Below are 20756 nucleotides of genomic sequence, written 5' to 3' on the forward strand. Positions count from 1 at the left end.
GGCCGGCCCTCCACCCCTTCCCCAAAGAGGGAAGCGGCGCTCTCTCCTCCACCGCCGGCTACAGCGCCAACAAAAACCGCCTGGCTTTTCCCACATGGGTCCACACGTGCGGAGATTTGTACACGTGTTGGCCCATGTGGGGAAAGCCAGGCGCTGTAGCTGGCTTTTTGTTGGCGCTGTAGTCAAGCCACGATCGGCGGAGTCCGAGCGCGATCCCACCTCCGCAAAAGGACGGACACGGGGACTTGAAAGCGCGCACGCCGCATACACACGTGCCTCCCCCCCCCCCCCAGTCCCTTTCTGCAGCGCTGTACGCGTTCAAAAACACCCAGGCGATCGAGGCTGGCGGGCGGCTCCTTCCTCTCCCTTCCTGCCGGTCTCCTGCCTGTAATCCGCGTTCAGCCGGGATGTCGGGAAGGCGCGGAGGCGAAGCGGGGTGGACCGAGGCGTGAAGGCGCCGCTTGTTTGGAAAGTGGCTCTTGAATCTCGCAGGGTCCCAGCGGTGGGAAGGAGCCTTTTAGGAGAAACCCCAGAAAATTGGGAGTTCAGACGTTTTAGATTTAGAATTCTCTTTTGCTTTTCTTTAGAACACGCGTCCGCCACCCGTTCCCACGTGCATTGGGCACCTGGTTGAAATGTACAGGGAGAGAGAGCGCTTCCCCTCCAGATGAGAATGCCATTAATTTTATTTTTAGTGAACAGCCCCCCCCCCCCAATCCACCCCCCCCTATGAGTGGGTTCCCTTAAATATGGTAGTGGGGAACAAAATAATTGATTGTCATCGTCTTTTTTGGGTGGTGGTAAATTATTTTATTATTATTTTACAAGTTTAAAAAAAAACAGGTTCATCAGAATTAAGCAGATCCAGAGTAATAGAATTAAGAAATATCTACTTTATTTAAAAAAAAATATTGGTTAGCCTGCTATTTTAAAACTATGGCCCATATTGAACAGTTAAAACTATTTTTCCGAAACATTCACATTTTAAATGATCTTTCTTCTTTCTTCTAGAAATAGTGGCCATGTGGGAAGGATCCTAAAAACCAATCTGTTGCTTCTATATTCATTTCCACTTCCTTGATCCTTTGGTAAATAGACCCCAGAGACTATTTTTTAAAGTTTTTTTTAATCCCAACTTTTTTTTATTAGCAGATTTTTTTTTTATTATTTTTTTCCCTTCTACAACACCTTACAGTCATTATCTCAGAACAAAGCTATAATGTTTGTAACTAGTGTTGGAAGAAATAACCGCCTGGTTAGCAGTTAGCAGTTAGCAATAGCAATAGCAGTAGACTTATATACCGCTTCATAGGCCTTCCAGGCCTCTCCAAGCGGTTTACAGAGAGTCAGCATATCGCCCCCAACAATCTGGGTCCTCATTTCACCCACCTCGGAAGGATGGAAGGCTGAGTCAACCCTGAGCCGGTGAGATTTGAACCGCTGAACTGCTGATCTAGCAGTAGCTTGCAGTGCTGCATTTAACCACTGCGCCACCTTGGCGCCACCTATAAGTTAGACTTATATACCGCTTCATAGGGCTTTCAGGCCTCTCTAAGCGGTTTACAGAGTCAGCATATCGCCCCCAACAACAACAATCCGGGTCCTCATTTTACCCACCTCGGAAGGATGGAAAGCTGAGTCAACCCTGAGCCGGTGAGATTTGAACCGCTGACCTGCTGATCTAGCAGTAGCCTGCAGTGCTGCACTCTACCCACTGAGCCACCTCGGCTCTTCATGGTTCATTGCAAGCTGGGAGAAAGGCACTGGAAACAGCATGGAGGCTGATTGGAAAGAAAGTTTATTGAACAGAACCACACACCAAGACAGCCGGCCGTTCTAGGGCAGCCGAACAACTCGCTGAGTGAGAGGAAGAGTTCTTACATGGTTCTGTGTTTTTGAAGTTTGGGATTTGTGCAATAGGGGCTTTGTGTTTCTAAAAAGGGTGTTGGGCAATTCCCATTGTGGCTGATGGCTTTATGCCCTGTGTTGGATTTTGGGGGAGGGGCTGCTTGTTATAATCCTATTACTCGCCTTTTGTTTGTCAAACTTTGCTGTAAGGGGTTTCGAAATATCCTGTCTTGAATGGACTTCTGCGAGCAGCAGTATTTGCTTTGCTTATGGATGGAGCCATCTAGATTGTTGGCTTCCTCTTTCAATAAGCTCCTTATCTCCTTAAGTGCTGGCATCTGCTGTAGGCTGTTAAGAAAGACTGGAGGCTGGTTTCTGCCTCTAAGAGCATGTTTCTTCACTTCTCCTTTGGGGAAATATAATATTCTGTTGTGGCCCAGCAGGAGCCGTTGGAGCTGCAGACTCCGACAGCGAGGGGCCCTATGAGTCGGCTCTGGAAGATGTGGAGGACCCTGGACAGGGTTCAGACTCCGAGCAGGGCTCAGAGAAGCTGGTTGGCCACCAGGAAGCGCCTGAGGCATGGAGCAGCGGTGAAAGCCAAAGGGAGTGTGCTCCTGACGTCATGCCTTGGAGCAGTGGAGAGGAGACAAGGGAGTTGGTTCTGGACGCCTGGCAACGGCAGGCAGATAGACGTAGAGAACAACTACGCAGATACAGAAGATAATTGGACCCAAGTGGTTGTAATTAGGCTCCTCTCAGGATAGTATATAAGGAGAGACTTTGGGAGGAGGCTGTTTTCAAGTTTCAACTTAATTAACAATGCTGGAGAAGCTGTTATCTGTATCTGTCAGAGTCTGGGTTGCTGCCAAGATTCTTTATCTGTCCGTTCGTGTTTGGGCTTTCAGCCACCAAGATTTATGTTTCCTGCTAATAAAGTGTTGTGGCATTCCAGCTAAGCTTGTCTCGGCATTCGTTACTGGACGGAGGAGAGGGTCAGAACAATATTCTATCTTTTAATATTTCCCCAAATATTTCATTCTTCCAGGAGGGGCTGTGGGATGGCTTCCCACAATCGAAAATTGGAAAGTTCACCAGAGGGTTATGGTGCTTATTCTCGTAAACTGCACGACATGTTTTAGAGATAATTGCCGAATAAGGTCTAGACGTTGCAAATCATTTTTGGTACGGCTTGAATTCTTGGCCAGCGGTTTCCTCTGGAGCAGCACACCAAAAGACAGCAGACAAGAGTTTGGTGCACCCAGTGCTACAATTCTCACCACTGAAATGGTATAATGCTTCCATGGACACTGACATAACCGTTTCTCATATTCTTCGTTTTTTTTCTCCAATGTTGTGTCACTTTATCCTAGCAGGCCAATATGAAAAGCATTAACTCTCTAGTGATGATCATTAGATCCGACCACCAGTGAGCACCAGGATTTATGCATATATGAAAAATAAATCTGAGTTTACCACTGAGGGAGTATTAAACTTGATGTCAACTGATACAAACTTTATATGCCATAATGAACACCAAATAATAACAGTTTGATGAAACGAGCTTGCTTCCTACAATACAGTAAAGTTAGCATATTAGGGAAAAATTCAGCAATGTGGTTCTCATAAGCTAGTTAGACACACAGGACCTTCCAATTTTTTTCTTTTTACTATTGGGCTATCGGTAGATAGTTAATAAGATCTAGTGTGACCTACAGCAAAAGGAAAGAAAATAAATGGAAGATTTCTTGCTCCTGCACTGCATTAAAGCATAGTCATTGCCTGTAGTCATTGCTTTCGTCGAGCGCGCTTTAGTCTACCGCGGTTTTGTGGTGGAACCCCACCACAAAACCGCGGTAGACTAAAGCGCGCTCGACGAAAGCGCGTACGTGACGTCATCACAGCGCGATGAAAACAGCACGCTGTGAGCGGTAAAGTTAAAATTAACGCATAAATCTAAACCTAACCCCCCCAAACCTAACCCTAAACCTAACCCTAAACCTAACCCTTAACCTAACCCTAAACCTAACCCTAAACCTAACGCTAACCCTTAACCTAACCCTAAACCTAACCCTTAACCTAACCCTAAACCTAACCCTTAACCTAACGCTAAACCTAACGCTAACCCTTAACCTAACCCTAAACCTAACCCTTAACCTAACCCTAACCCTAACCCTAACCCTTAACCTAACGCTAAACCTAACCCTTAACCTAACGCTAAACCTAACGCTAACCCTAAACCTAACCCTAAACCTAACCCTTAACCTAACCCTAAACCTAACCCTTAACCTAACGCTAAACCTAACGCTAACCCTTAACCTAACCCTAACGCTTGACATAGCCCTAAACCTAACCCTAACCCTAACCCTTAACCTAACCCTAAACCTAACCCTTACCTTGATGTGAATCGGCTTGCTTTAAAAGCGCTTTTTAAAGCGCCCTTTTTTCTCCGCGGTCGTATTTGTCGCGCTGCTGATGACGTCAGGTACGCGCTTTAATTGGGCGTGCTTTAGTGGACCGCGGTTTTGTCGTGCCACGGACTTCAATTGCTACCATAATATCTGTGGTAATATTTATGTTTCAGGGTGCACATTCATCTCTCCAGCCTTTCTCCCTGGCGCATCTTGTTCTTGTGACAATTTTCTCTGACACTGATTGTGTATAATTGTTTCCTATTTTCTTCCTTTCTCTCTCCCACCCAAGAGACCACCCTAAGATAATTCAACTTGAGGAATGGCATGCAAACAATTTTTGTTGCCTTTGTGAGCAGCATCAGTATCAGAAACACCTTTTAGTTTATTTGATAGCATTCGTACAGCTTTCAGGCAAAGTATATATATTTCCCCTCTCTGTTGCAGAAATTGAACACAAGATTTTGATACAGCAGGAGACTGTTAAATGGAGAGATATTGCGATTTCTCTGCGGGTCGCCCATGAGGCCAATGATGAAGGAAGACTCGGAGGCAGGACTCGGAGGCATTCTATCGGGATGAGACGACCCAGAGCATAGTCTGGATGACTCTTTTATTGAGCATACCCAAAGAAAGGGTGGAGTCACATGGTCTATGTGGACCAATCATGGTTGTACAAGTCTATGGTATATGGTAACTCATTTACTTCCATGTAGACCTCTGAACCTAGAGAATGCCCATAGTCAGCAAATAAATCTTTTACTAGCATGCAAACTTCTGACCCCTAGTTAATACTGCAGAGTCAGCATGTGGTAACCTCTGCCCTACTTAGTGCTGAGAGTTAACAAGTTGTGACCTCTGCCCTACTTAATGCTTCAGAGTCAGCAGTTTATATTACTGGCCTTATGGTGAATGATTACTGCTGTTGTATATGTGTTCCAGCATAGCTATGCATGCCTACACTTACGTTACAACAAGATATGAAGTATAACAGCTGCCTTTACTTCTTGCTCATTGTATTGCATAGTTGAGGTGAACAAATGAGATAATCCCGCCACCTTGTTTGATCTTGGAAGCTTGATTTTCTTTAAAAAATACTTCTTATTGACGTTTAAAAATAGAATCAAAGTAGTTCAAACTAAGAAAAATACAAAAAAATGTAGAGAATAGAAGGGAGGAGAAGAAAAATCTAAAAGGAAAAAAAACATATAGTATAAAAAATGACTTCTCCTAGGACTGATAAGTGCAGTTTCAATAATTTACCACCTTTTTTAACATGTCAAATTAAAAATTTCTTCATCCCATATCTCATCTTTTATATATTAGCAAACAACAAAGCCTATCATTCAATCTTAATCAGCAAAAGTCCTCTAAGAGTGATCAGAAATAATTATATATACACCTTAAATAAATCGATTTCATAGTCCTATTAACTTTAACACTGTAACCTATCATTTTCTCTAAAAATACAAAAAAATCTTTTCCTCATGACTTATATCTACCAAAAACATTAAAGCCAGGTCATTCAAAGTTAATCAAAATTTTTTTTGTTACAAGCGATCAGAAACAACAGCATATTAAAATTTAATTCTATCAAATCATGTCCCACAAATTCATTAATACACATCTTCATCTTCTCTTAGAAATTCCTTTGCAAGTTTTAATATTTTCCTTCAATTTTAATACCATGGTGTGTGGTACTTATTTCCAATCTGAGCATGTACATCCTGTGAACATCTATATTACTGCTTCATTCATTCTGCCAAACACTTTGCAACTTTGATTTTGAGTTGCAAACATTTCATCGCCCCACTAATTATAATCAGTATGTGAGTTTAGGAGAAGAGAAGAGAAATTCATTGCTTGGAACGAATTATATACAATATCCTCATATCCTGCCTTGGATAGGATAATCCTGTAGGCGAATATTGTTTTGCAAGTTGATGTTAGTAGGTTATTTACTTGTTGATAACATGGGGATTCTGTCTCATCTTGAGCGCTAACATTTTGCTGTGTAATAGAATGGCTTATGGAGGGTGTTATTTTCCTGTAATAGTTGGGTTACTGGCTTTTGATGGTTAGATTTATATGAGAAATGTCTCATCTAGGTTTTTGATTTATTACTGTGAGGTGGGAATGGTACTCCATGTTGAGTTGTTATATTGTTATTGGGTCATTAGTTTACATACATTCATGCATAGGAATTAAGTCCAGAGTAGTTTGCTTGCTTTAAAAAAAAATTATTGCTTTTTCAACCTGCCTTGTTCTAAGATTTCCATTGTTTCCCAGCTGAATTAATGCTGGAAGTTATTTACTGTATGTGGAAGGAAATAACTGAAGCTATATATTTTTCTAAGCCAACCCCAAACCGCATTATAGCTCAGGGCAGTGATGGCTAACATTTTTATTGTGGCGTGCCGAAAGCACGCACTCGCACCCATAATGCAATACGTGTGTGACACTCTCTGTATTCCTGCCCCTCTGTGCATGCACACATGACTCCCCCCACCCCCACATATGTCCACGTGACCCCCTGTGCTTCCCCAACCCCCACACATGATGTGTGACCTCCTCCACATACCCCCCGCACCCATTTTTGGCTTCCAGATTGGTGCAGGAGGCTTTCCAGGCCCAAAACGTGGCACGGTGGTGCCACACAAGGCCCTACCCTGCCCTTTTTTGGGCCTGGAAGGAGCCCCCAAAATGCAATGTGAACGACCCCCGGTGCATGCACCCTGCGCATGCTCATCTACACCCCGTGCATCAGAGGTGGGTTCCTACCAGTTCGCACCTATTCGGTAGAACCAGTTCGTCAAATCTACCAAACTGGTTAGAAGAGGTTCCACCAGTGGACCCGGAAAGCAGGCCACAGCTACAGAAGAGGTTCCAAATTTTTTTGAAACCCACCACTGGTGGGTGTATAATGTCCCACAGTTATCTACGCATTAATAATGATCTAGTAATATTTCCTTATACATTTTAGGGACCTTTCCTTACACATAATTGATGTTTTCTTTCATATTTTTGGATTTCTAATTTCTGTTTCCATTAGTTGGCAATTGCTAAAACCAATCCCACGTGAAAAAGTATTCAAAGCCTTCTTGATTTTAATTGTCAATTTATTTATCCCTGCACATTGTAATATTTATTCATTTACATATCTCTGTTTTTCCACTGTTGTGCAAACACAATGCCAGCAGCTGCTAACATGTGTAAAATTAAATATATATTATACTCCCTTTCAAATAGCCAACAAAATATTTCTGGTTTTAATTCCATATCTTGCTTTATGATTGTTTCTAACCACTAACTTCTGAATAGCTACTTGGACCGACCTAAGTACTAATTCATAATTTCATATCCGGTCACTTGGGTGGCAAGCCACTCCCATCCGGTCACATGGGCAGCAAGCCACTCCCATCCGGTCACATGGGCAGCAAGCCATTCCCATCTGGTCACATGGGGGGGCAAGCCACTCCCACAAAGGAGGCCACACCCACAGAGTAGGTTCCAACAATTTTTGAAACCCACCACTGATTTGAATAGTGCATTTAACACTGATGTAAATAAGCTTAGCAACAAGCAGAAAAATACTGAATCATCCCTGCAGATGAGCTGCCTTGGAAATGGGGATCCTGTCTTCCCTGAAGCAAGCACAAGATTTAGCAGTTGGGATGAACAGCAGCTTGGGAAGGTCAGGACCTGATGGAAAAAAAGAACACAGCTTTGGGGCAAGGCAAGACGCTTTGACAATTCCACGCAGTTCTCTCCCCTGCTCCTTCCAGCATAAATAAACCGGCACATTCCTGAAAGACCTCCGCGGCCTCACAATCAGGGGGGCCGCAGGGGGCATGCTCTGTGGCACAAATGAATTAAATTTGGGCATCACGTGGAGTTGCAGAACCTTTGGGAGGTATCTGTGCTCTGCAGCCCTTCTTACTCTTCTATCCTCCTAATAAGCAGCCCGTTCTAGGTGGGCTAAGCTTTTGATTATTGATAGAGCTGTGCAATATATTCTGCACCTGGATTGCTAAATGAGGTTTGGAATACTGTTGTGAAACATGATCCTTTTTTTTTCTGCCCACAATATTTTTTTTTTATGATTCATTTCTCTTCCCTGCCTTTGTTTTTCCTGGTTTAAATTCCTCTTCTGATGTCCTTTAGTTAAATGTTTGTAGTAGGCTAATCAAACAGTGTTTTTGGCCTCTCCTTTCTCTATTTTTTTCCCCTCTCCCCTTATGCAGAGAAGATGGGAGGAAGATCACGAATGAACTTCTCATGTTTTTAAAAGCGAAATACAATTTTCCAGTGGTGGGTTTCAAAAAATTTTCGAACCTACTCTGGGTGTGGCCTCCTTTGTGGGAGTGGCTTGCTGGCCATGTGACCTGGTGGGCGTGGCTTGCCGGCCATGTGTTTCTCTCTCTCTCTCTCCTTCCTTTTGTCTCTCTGTCCCTTTTTCCTTTTTTCTTTCATCTCTGTCTCTCACTTTTTTTTCTTTCTTTCTTTCTTTCTTTCTTTCTTTCTTTCTTTCTTTCTTTCTCTTTCTCTTTCTCTTTCTCTCTCTGTGTGAGTCTGTGTGTGTGTGTGTGTGTGTGTGTGTGTGTGTGTGAGTGGTGGGTTTCCAAAATTTTTGGAACCTCTTCTGTAGGTGTGGCCTGCTTTCCGGGTCCACTTTGAAATCCAACACACACACACACACACACACACACACACACACACACACACACACACAGACACACAGACACACACACACACACAGACACACAGACAGAGAGAGAGAAAGAGAAAGAAAGGAAGAAAGAAATAAAGAAAAAAAGAAAAAAGAAAGAAAAAGTGAGAGAAAGATGCAACGAAAAAAAGGAAAAAGGGACAGAGAGACAAAGGAAGGAAATAGAGAGAGAGAGAAACAGAAAGAGGAAAGAGAACGAAGGAAGAAAGAAATAAAGAAAAGAAAGAAGAAAAGTAAGAGAGATGAAAGGAAAAAGGAAAAAGGACAGAGAGACAAAGGAAGGAAATATTATATAATCTATATATATATATATATATATCTATATATGTATGTATGTATGTATGTATGTATGTATGTAGGTAGGTAGGTAGGTAGGTAGGTAGGTAGGTAGGTAGGTAGGTAGGTAGGTAGAGAGAGAAAAGAAAGAAAGAAAGAAGAAAAGAAAGAAAGAAAGAAAGAAAGAAAGAAAACACATGGCCGGCAAGGCCACTCCCACCAGATCACATGGCCAGCAAGCCACTCCCACAAAGGAGGCCACACCACAGAGTAGGTTCGAAAAAATTTGAAACCCACCACTGGTCTACACATATTGTAAATAAATGAATAAGTGGAGACTTCAAGGATAAGTGGGAATGGAGTGTAGAACAGGACAAATCAGTTGCCCACCCTCACCCCAAATAACGGATCCTTAGGGTTCATTTTCAAGGTGCTTCAAGTGGTTTCTCTCTTCGTCCCTCTCAGGTTTCAGGATCTCATTCTTTCTTCTGGTGGCTGTTCACCAAGGTCACTCTGATTTAAGGATGTTCCTCGTCTCCATCCAGTATTTCTCCTTCTAAAGATGATATCAAAAGAAACCTTTGGGGATGCTTGCTGCAGCACCCTCCCTTTCATTTCACTACATCCCCCAACTATATTCCCTTACATGGCTTAGGGCCTGGATATCTCCGTGGCCGCCTCCTGCCACACACCTCCCAGCGTCCGATAAGATCTCACACGATGGTCCTTCTCCGGGTGCCATCAACTAGACAATGTCGTTTGGCGGCTCTTCGGGGGAGGGCCTTCTCTGTAGCTGCTCCAGCTCTATGGAACGATCTACCCCCAGAGATCCAGACCCTCCCCACTCTCGCGGCCTTCAGAAAGTCTATTAAGACCTGGCTTTTCCGGCAGGCCTGGGGCTGTTGACCTCTTGAATGAGGTCCAGCCCTACTACGGTTGAGTGTGTGTTGTGTTTTAACCTGCTTTGTCTTCTCCCTTTTAAACTTTTTAGCACTTCTTAAATTGTCTTTTTATGTAAGCCGCCCGGAGTCCTTCGGGATTGGGCAGCATATAAATTTATTAAACTGAACTGAACTATATATTAGAGATGGAGCTTCACAGAAGACTCTCAACTGTACTCACAACTGCTCTGGCTGTCTCTATCTTTCATTGGGTTCACAATTTGCTCCAGACTGGAAGCTAATTTGTCTTCTGCTAAGGCCAGGCAGAAATGCATATTTTAGTTTACCCGGAGTTATTTCCAAGAGGTTTTAACTTGGAGCCAAAGTAGATATGCTTGTAACGGTGTCCTTGCCCTACTGTAGCCCCAATTCAACACTATCTCCCACTCCGCTGCCCCACGCTTAGGCCAATTCCTTGCACCAGGAAAAATGCTTTTGTTAGTGCCAGCGCCAACTGTATCCTGGCAAATTGGGCTGATTTATTTAAATTATGCGTAGACTCTCATCACATTTTTTTTTAAAGGAACAGGAACAGCAAAGGCTGTTTGGCGCTCGCTATTAAAGTGTGTGTTTTATTTGATGATCAGCGCAGCAGCCAAGTGCTTTTCAGAGAAGGAAAAACACATCCCTTGAGCTCTTGACTGCGGTTTCTGTGAAAGTACCCTTCAATCATGGAATAGAAGAGTAGCTACAACAGAAACACCTATATTTCATCCGGCTTGTTCTTTAATGATTTCCCACTTATGACTGTGCTTCTTCAAGGACAGTTTCCAATTCTTCTTGTCAAGAGGCGGGGGGGGCGGGGGGGAGCGTGGGCTTGATTCATGCTCCCTCCCACTTCCTGAAAGATATAAAAAGCTCCGCTTCTGAGCTCCAGCCCTGAAAGCTTAATAGGGAAAGGCTGTGATCAGAGCCCTCCGCTGCTCCCCAAGCCAATTTCTGCAGATCTAAGCAAGCCACTGCTTTCTCAACATGTGCCGGGGTTTAGCTGCATTGCCTGCTAGCTGCTTGGAAAGGTAAGAGGCTTGGGGAAAATTATTACTTAGCTCTTAGCAAATTATTACTTTGCTGAATAGTCAGGGCTGGGCTTGTAGTGACCAGGAATGACCTTTCTATCTCAAACCCTGATTTCAAACCCATTTCATGTAATAACTGGGCTGGCAATTATTGAGTTCAGCACTGAGGAAAGATAAGGGAAGTAACGATAATAGTAATAATAATAATAATAATAATAATAATAGATTAAAAGAAATAGGTAGGTCTGTCCCATATTTCTCTCGCTTTGCTTTTCTTTTTTTTAAAAAAAAATATATTTTTATTCTTTTTAAACAAAACAACACATACAAAACAAAAGCAAGAATTAAAAAAAAACAACTTTCCTCCATTTCATCAAGCGTGTCGTTTGGTTACAAGCTTTTGTGCCATCAACTCTTAAGATTAGGAATAACATCGCTGGTTTTGCATTAAACATAACTGGATATTTCGCTTTCTTTGAGCATTATGTGTTCAAATTAACCATTAATATTCTTTCATTTGTAACTATCCTTGTCCCCTTGAATCCATAATTATCTCTCCGATGACAATGAGCCTTTAAAGTGTTATAATATCACCTATCTCCAAGGATAGGGGCTTGGATCTCTTGCTTTTCTTGAGAACCGCTGGATTGTCTGCTGCACACATCTGAGCTTGTTTGAGTGTTTTTAAATGTGAGGAGAATACGAGTACAAAACTCCACCGTCTCTTTGCAGTGCAGTTCTCGAAGACACCTCTGCAAGTAGACTGCACATCATTAGCATTCCTGCCACACGCCAGCCAGAGGTTGGTGAGCTAAGAATAGAAAGCGATGCGCCAGGCAGCCATCTCCAAACTGTCGCAGTGATTGCACCAAGCGGGGAGAGACCCACTGAATGGCTGCAGCATCACCCGAGTTAGGCAGGTGTGACCCAACATTCGAAGTCCGAAAACTCTCACCAGATACGGGATGCTTTGAATAGTGACAAGGAGAGCATCCTTGACTTGGACTCTCATCAGATATGGGATGCTTTGAATAGTGGCAAGGAGAGCATCCTTGACTTGGACTCTCATCAGATACGGGATGCTTTGAATAGTGGCAAGGAGAGCATCCTTGACTTGGACTCTCATCAGATATGGGATGCTTTGAATAGTGGCAAGGAGAGGATCCTTGACTTGGTCACTGAAGAGGAACAGCAATTGGGGAGAGGTAGTGTAGAAGCAAGAATGGGAAATGATTATAATAATTATGATTTGTTAGAGCCGAGGTGGTGCAGTGGTTAGGGTGCAGTATTGCAGGCCACTTCAGCTGAACTGCTAGCTGCAGTTCGGCGGTTCAAATCTCACCGGCTCAAAGGTTGGCTCAGCCTTCCATCCTTCCGAGGTGGGTAAAATGAGGACCCGGATTGTTGTTGGGGGCAATATGCTGACTCTGTAAACCGCCTAGAGAGGGCTGAAAGCCCTATGAAGCGGTATATAAGTCTAACTGCTATTGCTATTGCTATTTTGTATCCTGGTAAAACAATATAGCCGCAGCTAAAAAGCCGAGTTTCTGCCTTGAGCATCGAGAGTGTTTTTTTCTGACAGCTGGAGAGGTTTTCAGAAAAGGAGAGTGAAGAGAGCTTGACAGTCGGATCTGACTTTTGATTTGATGTGCTGGCCATCGACTGTGTTTGAAGAGGGCAGGACAACATTTTAGTGATAGATTTAAAGGTTTATGCATTCCTAGTATTTACAGAACCTCTCCCTCCTCTCCTTTCCCCCTGGCCCCAGCCACATCACGCCGTGATGACTTGATAACCGCCGTAGTGATCTTTTGAGAGGAAATAATGCACTTAACAAGTAGACAAAGTCCACATCTTTTAAATCTCTGGGAAAATCCAACTGATTTCCCACATTCCTGGTTGTCTCCGATTAAACAGACACGAAGGACACCCAGGCCTATTGGTGGGCTCACCGTCAAGTCCAAGCCAAGAGAAAGTTTAAAAAGGATGCAGATGCTCCAGAGTGATAAAGCAACAGACTATTAACCATCATCAAAATCTCCTTGACCTTCTATACTTGAAGGCCACATGGCACAGATCTTGAACCCCAGCATGGTGCCCAGGAGCAGGTGTGGGCCCCCACTAAGCTAGCAACAACAAATTATTTCTAAAGAAAATATTATTTTAAAATGGCAAAGTGCAATCTGTATTTCCGAGAACAATCCCATTCTTGGAAAATGTTAGGTAGCTGCAATCCTGGCGCCTTATAGTGTTCAACTTCTGGTCTCTATGAATGAACAAAAACTCAGGAGCACTTTTTCATGTGGCTGTTGACAAAAATAGAACTGCCAGCATCTGATGACGGATGTGGCACAACAACAAGAAGAAGATATATGAATTAGGTGAGCCTATCATGACAATCTTTTGTGAAAAAAGCTACAACGTGGCTTTAAAATTCTCCAATGAGCCCACTGGTCCAAATAGATTCAGGACTGCTATGGCCATACCAGCTGACTAAAGAAATCATACCCATCAAAACCTGGCGTTTCATAAAAAGTCATAATAATAAGTGGCATTAGCTAGAGAGAGTAAGCCTGCAATTGTGATGTTTTGACACTACAGAAATCGTTATTTTGATCTGACTTAATGTTTGTTCTGTTCCTAGCAATATTTGTGATATGTCTCAGTATTATGTAGCAGTTTAATTTTTCAGGAGTTCAGCACAAAAACATAATTTACAAGTTGGTGAACAGGATGGTGCTGATTGATCCTATATGCTATAAATGTTGATTCAGAAATCCACACATCAGTTTGAATAGTAATAAGCTAGATTCATTATTGGCTAAAAAGCATCTTTTCTATGATCTGTGGAATCACGACAATACATTTTTAAAACATGCTGAATAAATATTAGAAACAATAGCATTTCATTTGTTTAAATATTGCTTTAATAAACAAAAGAGCAAAAGGTGTAAGAAAATTAAAAAGGCATCATAGATCTATATGTGTACAGAAATTATATGCTCAGCTTTTCTACAGCAGATTAAATTTTGACTTCATGTACTAATGATGGCAATCAAAAATATGTTGATTAAAGATGTAATATAGTAACAGCATTAGCACTTAGACTTATATACCACTTCATAGTGTTTTTACAGCCCTTTCTAAGTGGCGTAGAGAGTCAGCATATTGCCCCCAACAATCTGAGTCCTCGTAGATATAATAGGTAGAATTTTTATATATGTTCTTGAACGGATCAAACATTTCATTGCTCACCAGTTTATTGATGATTATTACATTTCGGCACATATTGCTTGGTTTTCGGTACATAGTAATGATGATAATTAATAGCTTAAGAATTTTGCAGATCTGACATACTTGTGTAGTTTTACAAAGCAGAAACTATATGTGTTTCTATTATGATTGGAATAAGCATACCATACCATTGTGAGAACTTTTAAGAAGTTAGGTATTTAGAATATTGAATTCTTGTAAGGTAACAGACCATGACAGAATTAATGCCCTGGTAGGCTGGAGTTATGACATGTCGTATCACTTCATTTCAGAGGTTCTTAAGAGTCCTACTATTAGATATGGGGGTTCAAACCTCCAGATGACCCTTAAGAGCACAGAGTTGGTGTTCTTCGCATCTCTTTGCTGCCACCTAGTGGAGGCCTGTAGTTTGTAGCCTAGAACTGGTGGCCTTCGATGAGAGGTTGAGGGAGAAGGAGATTGATCCAGAGAATTAAGCAATGGATATCTGGTGAAAGTGGGGGTGAGGGGAATAAAAAGCTGGTTCAACCCCGAAGAGAAGTCTGATGAATTCAGTAATAAGGGGCAGAATTAAAGAAACACAGTACAGAACTTTTAACTTTAAGGACTTAAATTGCAATCACGATTACAAATTAACTTTGCAATTGCAGAGTAGGTAATATATTACAGGAACTTCTGCTTGGAAAAAAAATGTTTTCCTTTTCAGTTTTTAAGTCTGGTTGAGGCAGTAAATGCTGTGAGTTTAGGAAAACTAATTATGGCATTCTGCTGTTTTAAAATCCATTCTTCAATTCATCCTTGTTGGCAACAGTATAAAACGGATAGCCAAGTTAAAGATTGGTTGATAAAGGAGAAACAAAAATGCATTTACTAATGGAGAAAAAAAAAGTTAGCAGAAAACCAAGTAGTGGCATTATACTAAAGAAATACTACAGCTCTCAGCCTCACCATGCAAACTCTTATCTTAAATTGCCTGAACCAAGAAGCTTCTTCTAGTCTTTAGGTTTGAAGGAACATTCTTGTCTGTCTTAATACCCTCCAGTAACTACAATACTTTGTTTTTTAATATCCATTTTAAATTATATTCTTTTTCCTTTTTCAGAGCCAAAGAGTTTAAAACACGTTTGGGAATTCTGCTTCATAAACCAGAGTTTGGACATAAAATTGGAAACCTCAGCTGGAGTCCCAAGCAAAAGTAAGTCTATATCTGGTTGACAAAAACACAAGGGTTTTTAAGGGCAATAAAACTTTAGGGTTATTTTAGTTTCTAATTGACTCCAAAGAGAGGAAGGCAGCCTAGATAATAATGCTTTTTTAAAACTTTTTAATCCTCAGTTTATGAAAAGACAAAGAACCATTCTGAGTTGACCAAATGGCTGAGATGTTTTTGAAGAGAGTCTGCTTCTAAACAGAAGGACTAATATTAAAAAGCCTTGTGCAAGTCTTATAAGACTATTTTATTTTTCTGAAAAGAAAATGATGGAAGAAATAGGTGAAAATGGAGACCTAAAAATAACATATCCTGTTATCTCAATCAGTTATAACATTCTATTAAAAAATAGAGTGTTTTTTCAATAAATCTTCATCCAGGATATCCCAGCTACTCAATTTCCAGATAGTATTTTTTGGCTTATTTTAGCAATAGCAATAGCAATAGCAGTTAGACTTATATACCACTTCATAGGGCTTTCAGCCCTCTCTAAGTGGTTTACAGAGTCAGCATATTGCCCCCAACAACAATCCGGGTTCTCATTTTACCCACCTCGGAAGGATGGAAGGCTTAGTCAACCTTGAGCCGGTGAGATTTGAACCGCCGAACTGCAGAACTGCAGTCAGCTGAAGTAGCCTGCAGTGCTGCATTTAACCACTGCGCCACCTCGTCTCAATATTTTAGAATATTGCCTCCAGAATGATATCTCTACACCTTCATTGGCTAAGAAGGATAAGAAATTTTGAAGAACTTGCTGAAGCTGTTTAAATGTTATTAATGACATAACATATGTGAGGTGATACGTAGCAGTGAGACGTCTTGAATGGGGATTCTGAGAAATGAAGCCAAGATAATTAGGGTGACCTCTGAACTTCCCAGCGGCTGTACTTCCTGAATTCTTTGCTCACAACATTACTCTTTGAAATGTCTCATACAAGCTCTAAAAATATTATTCCTCCTCCAGATATTCTTTGGAAGAAGCTCTTGGATGGAAGGAATCCTTTGATCGACTGCTGAGAAGCAGAAGTGAGTACACATCTTGTGCGTAGTAAACATTTTGTAAAAAAAAAAAAAAGGATAATTGTGAGTAGCTGGCCATTGTGTGATTTCACATGATTCAATAGGGTTGCCAACCAGTCATGCCCTCACAAAATGCACCAGAGGATCTTCTTAGATATGAAAAAAGCAGAGGCTTTATAAGAACACTGAATGAACAATCATCCCTAACATGGTGTTGAGAGATTATAGCTCGTAGACTTCTCGACCCAAATAATAACGGTCTGAACTGGCTGTATACTGATTAAATAACTGAAGAGGGTAAAGATATCTCACACACCTTCCTCTTCCTGTTTTCCTCACCACAACAAACCCTGTGAGATAAATTAGGCTGAGACTGGCCCAAAGACATTCAGTTGGGTTTCTTGTGTAAGATGGGACTCGAACTCTCAGTCTCTGACTTTCTAGCCGAATGCCTTAACCACTAGACCAAAGGTGTGAAACTCACGTTGTCACGTGATGTATCACAACTTTTCCCCATTCGCTAAACTGGGCGTGGGCATGGCCAACGCATAACTTACCCTACATGGCTTAGGACTAGCATACCTGTGAGAGCGCCTACTGCCACACTCCTCCCAGCAGCCGGTAAGATCCCACAGGGTGGGCCTCCTTCAGATGCCGTCAGCAAGACAATGTCGGCTGGCGGCGCCCCGGAGGAGAGCCTTCTCTGTGGCTGCCCTGACCCTTTGGAACGAACTACCCCCAGATATCCGGGCCTTACCCGCTCTCATGGCCTTCAGAAAAGCTGTCAAGACCTGGCTTTTCCGGCAGGCCAGGGGCTGTTGACCTCATTGTTGAGGTCCAGCCCTGGACTGAAATAAATGTATTTGTGTCTTATTTTTATTTTATTTTATTTTATTTCTTTTCTCTTCTGTAAGCCGCCCGGAGTCCTTCGGGATTGGGCGGCTATAAATAAAATTAAACCTTAAACCTTAGACCTTAATCCAACCCGTGGCCCACGGGTTTGACACCACTGCACTAGACTAAACAGGTTCTCATTTGAATCAAATTATTCTGGATCTTCTCTCCATTAAAAAAAAAAGAATAGCAACAGTAAGACCACTCCAGATTCTCAGGGAGAGAATTTTGATCCCATTCATGTTGTATTTTTGCCACCCAGATTTTTTTATTTTCGACAACAGAAGGCAAAACAAATAAGACACCGATGGGGTTTAACAGATTATTCTATCCAGAAATCAACTCTGCGTCTTTCAGATGTATCATCCCTGATGTTAGAATTTGCAAAAGATGCAGCATTTTAAAAATCTTATTAGCAACAGTCTTTCTTTTCCTTCTCTTGTCACTTCTAAATTGGTTATTCTACCTCCTTCTTTACAGGTGGCATGGCAGCGTTTCATGGGTTTCTCAAAACGGAATTTAGTGAAGAAAATCTGGAGTTTTGGTTAGCTTGCGAAGAATATAAGAAAATGCCCTCAAAAGCAAAATTAGCAACCAAAGCCAACAGGATATTTGAAGACTTTGTTCAGAATGAGTCCCCCAGGGAGGTGAGTCAACTTTATAAGTTCAAAGCTCAATCACGCAATCTCAAAGCAGACTTTTATTTTTGAAAATTTGCCTGACCCTGACAGGGTTTTTCAGAAAGATATTTAAAAGGAAGAGGAAGTTCAGTTATTGGGAGTAGGCATTAATTTTTCTGCTAAGCCATGCAGTTTTCTAAAGAGCCCGTGTTACAATAGAATTACTTTAACTTTTGATCTGGCTTCAGGTAATACGTTGCATATAATCAGGTCCATCTACTGCATGCAGATTCAGCTTCAAGATATATCTTTGTGTTGGCAACAATGCCTTTACAATGGGAAGGGCATGAAATTTCAAGGCTATCTAAGTTGGTGCTTACCATCCAGTGGTGGGTTTCAAAAATTGTTCGAACCTACTCTGTGGGTGTGGCCTCCTTTGTGGGAGTGGCTTGCCGCCCATGTGACCGGATGGGAGTGGCTTGCCGCCCATGTGGCCGGATATGAAGATGCCGATGACACTTGTCAGAACCACCTTAAATTACCTCACACACAGCACTGGCATGCATAAGAATATGATGCAAACTTGTTTTTTAAAAGGCATCTTTGGTTTGCGTTAAAACAACTTCAACACACGCAATGTTCTGATTGCACCACAAACGCAGTAGTCATCCTTACCTTTCACAGAGGCACTGAGTTTTATAAATAGGAGCATGATAGTGTAGAATAATCATATCCAAGGACCAGTGGTGGGTTTCAAAAACTTTTGGAAGCTCTTCAGTAGGTGTGGCCTGCTTTCCGGGTCCACTGGTGGAACCTCTTCTAACCGGTTCGGTAGATTTGACGAACCGGTTCTACCGAATCGGTGCGAACTGGTAGGAACCCACCTCTGTTACCATCTGATTTGCTTGCTTATTCAGAGTCAATTTCCAGAAGCTTTTGTTATCTACGCTGCATGTCTTTTGCTGTTGAATAAATAGCATATGCTTTTAAAAGACATGGAAACTTCTTCTATCCATACCTATAACACATGAGCTTTTTTGTGATGCTCTCTAAGAGATTTCCTACCTTGGTTATGGTATTACAATATATCCTATACTGTATATGTTATTTCTCATTCATTAAGTTACAACCAAGGATGTATATTTTTTCTCCTTTAGGTAAATCTTGACCATGAAACTCGAGAGGCGACCAGAAGGAATCTTGCTGGGGCCACTTCCACGTGCTTTGAAGAAGCGCAAGCCAAAACATACCTCTTGATGGAGAAGGACTCCTATCCCAGATTTCTGAAATCTGCTTATTACAGAGACCTCATTGAACAAGCAAATAGCCACAGAACAGGCAAACCTGCACACACCTGAGCCGGTCCCTCATCATCATCTGGAACTGTGTTGGGGAACAGAGACGCAAAATGAAACTGGAGATGCTGGAATCCACGTGGAAGGTGCTAAGAACATTTCCGTTGCAAAGTTTTGGTTTTTCCTGGCCTGGATGCCTGGGACCGCCAACGCTTCCATGCACCCAGCAGCTCTACTAAATGTAGACCTTCTCTAGAAAAGAGACTTTGAATTGAAAAAAACCCGAGAGAGCCTATGAAAAAGACTGAAGAAAATGGTGCATGGAAGACTCCGGTCTGCACATAAGAAGAGAAATGCAACAGGAATGAGAAGATTTGCGGAAAAGGTGGATTTTGATCCTCTCCTAAAAATGTTTACCATTTTTGGAGAGCTCTCCCTGCATTCATCTGTTTGAACCAGTGATAGCCTCCATCTACTCCCAAAAGCTAGTCTCTGCACCTATAAACACAGGCCAAAACTGTACATAGCACAATTCTCACAACCTGTATACACAACATACACCAGTTTGAGATTTCTGCCCATTGCATGTCCGCTTCAGACGCCTTCGGTTCTCTGCATGTCTGTACAGTGATCAGTTTGGTGTTCCAGAGATTTACATCCAAACGGTTCTGCATTTATACTCCAGAGGAAGACCGCATCTGCTTTGCTACTTCATACATCTCAACCTTCTACCATTTTGGACAGATTTCCTTTCAAAGACATTGGAAAGAAGACCTTCTTTTATTTATCTCTGAACATTATATGCAATCTTGGGAAATGTGCCCTATTTTTTTAATTATTTATATTTATTATTGTCATTTTATTGTTATTTATTGCGACGGGGCATTAGAGGAGCACAGCACTTTAGAAGTAGGTGCTTTGGGTAAACCATTGCTACAAGGAGCCTACCATTGAAAGTTGGCCTTTTAGCCGCATTCATAGCATTTAAAGAATATACTTAGGGACATTTACAGAATTTTTTCTTTAAAGCGAGGGAGACAGGCGAGACCATCTTTGCAAATACAAGTCCCTCGGAATTGTTAGTTTACCTCATAACGTTTTATGAACATGCTGATCCATACATTTAGCCCAGGGGTGGGTTGCTCATCCCGTTCCAATCGTACCGGTTGGAACGGGGCCGGCGGCATCCTCGTGCACGCGCGCAGTTCACGCATGCGTCTTAGCACCTGCGCGATGCTCCAGCTGCT

The 20756-nt window shown here is 42.0% G+C and overlaps 1 protein-coding gene across 1 annotated transcript; it reads left to right on the plus strand.

Moving 5' to 3' along the window:
* Positions 1-11101: 11101 nt before the first annotated feature.
* Positions 11102-19780, plus strand: RGS16 (regulator of G protein signaling 16). The gene is made up of 5 exons (XM_032226134.1): positions 11102-11218; positions 15573-15665; positions 16645-16706; positions 18075-18241; positions 19372-19780. Exons 1-5 carry the CDS (start codon positions 11175-11177, stop codon positions 19570-19572), a joined length of 567 nt encoding a protein of 188 aa, XP_032082025.1. The 5' UTR covers positions 11102-11174; the 3' UTR covers positions 19573-19780.
* Positions 19781-20756: the final 976 nt, after the last annotated feature.

Source organism: Thamnophis elegans, chromosome 11 (genome assembly GCF_009769535.1).
Source record: "Thamnophis elegans isolate rThaEle1 chromosome 11, rThaEle1.pri, whole genome shotgun sequence".
NCBI classification, from domain to species: Eukaryota; Metazoa; Chordata; class Lepidosauria; order Squamata; family Colubridae; genus Thamnophis; species Thamnophis elegans.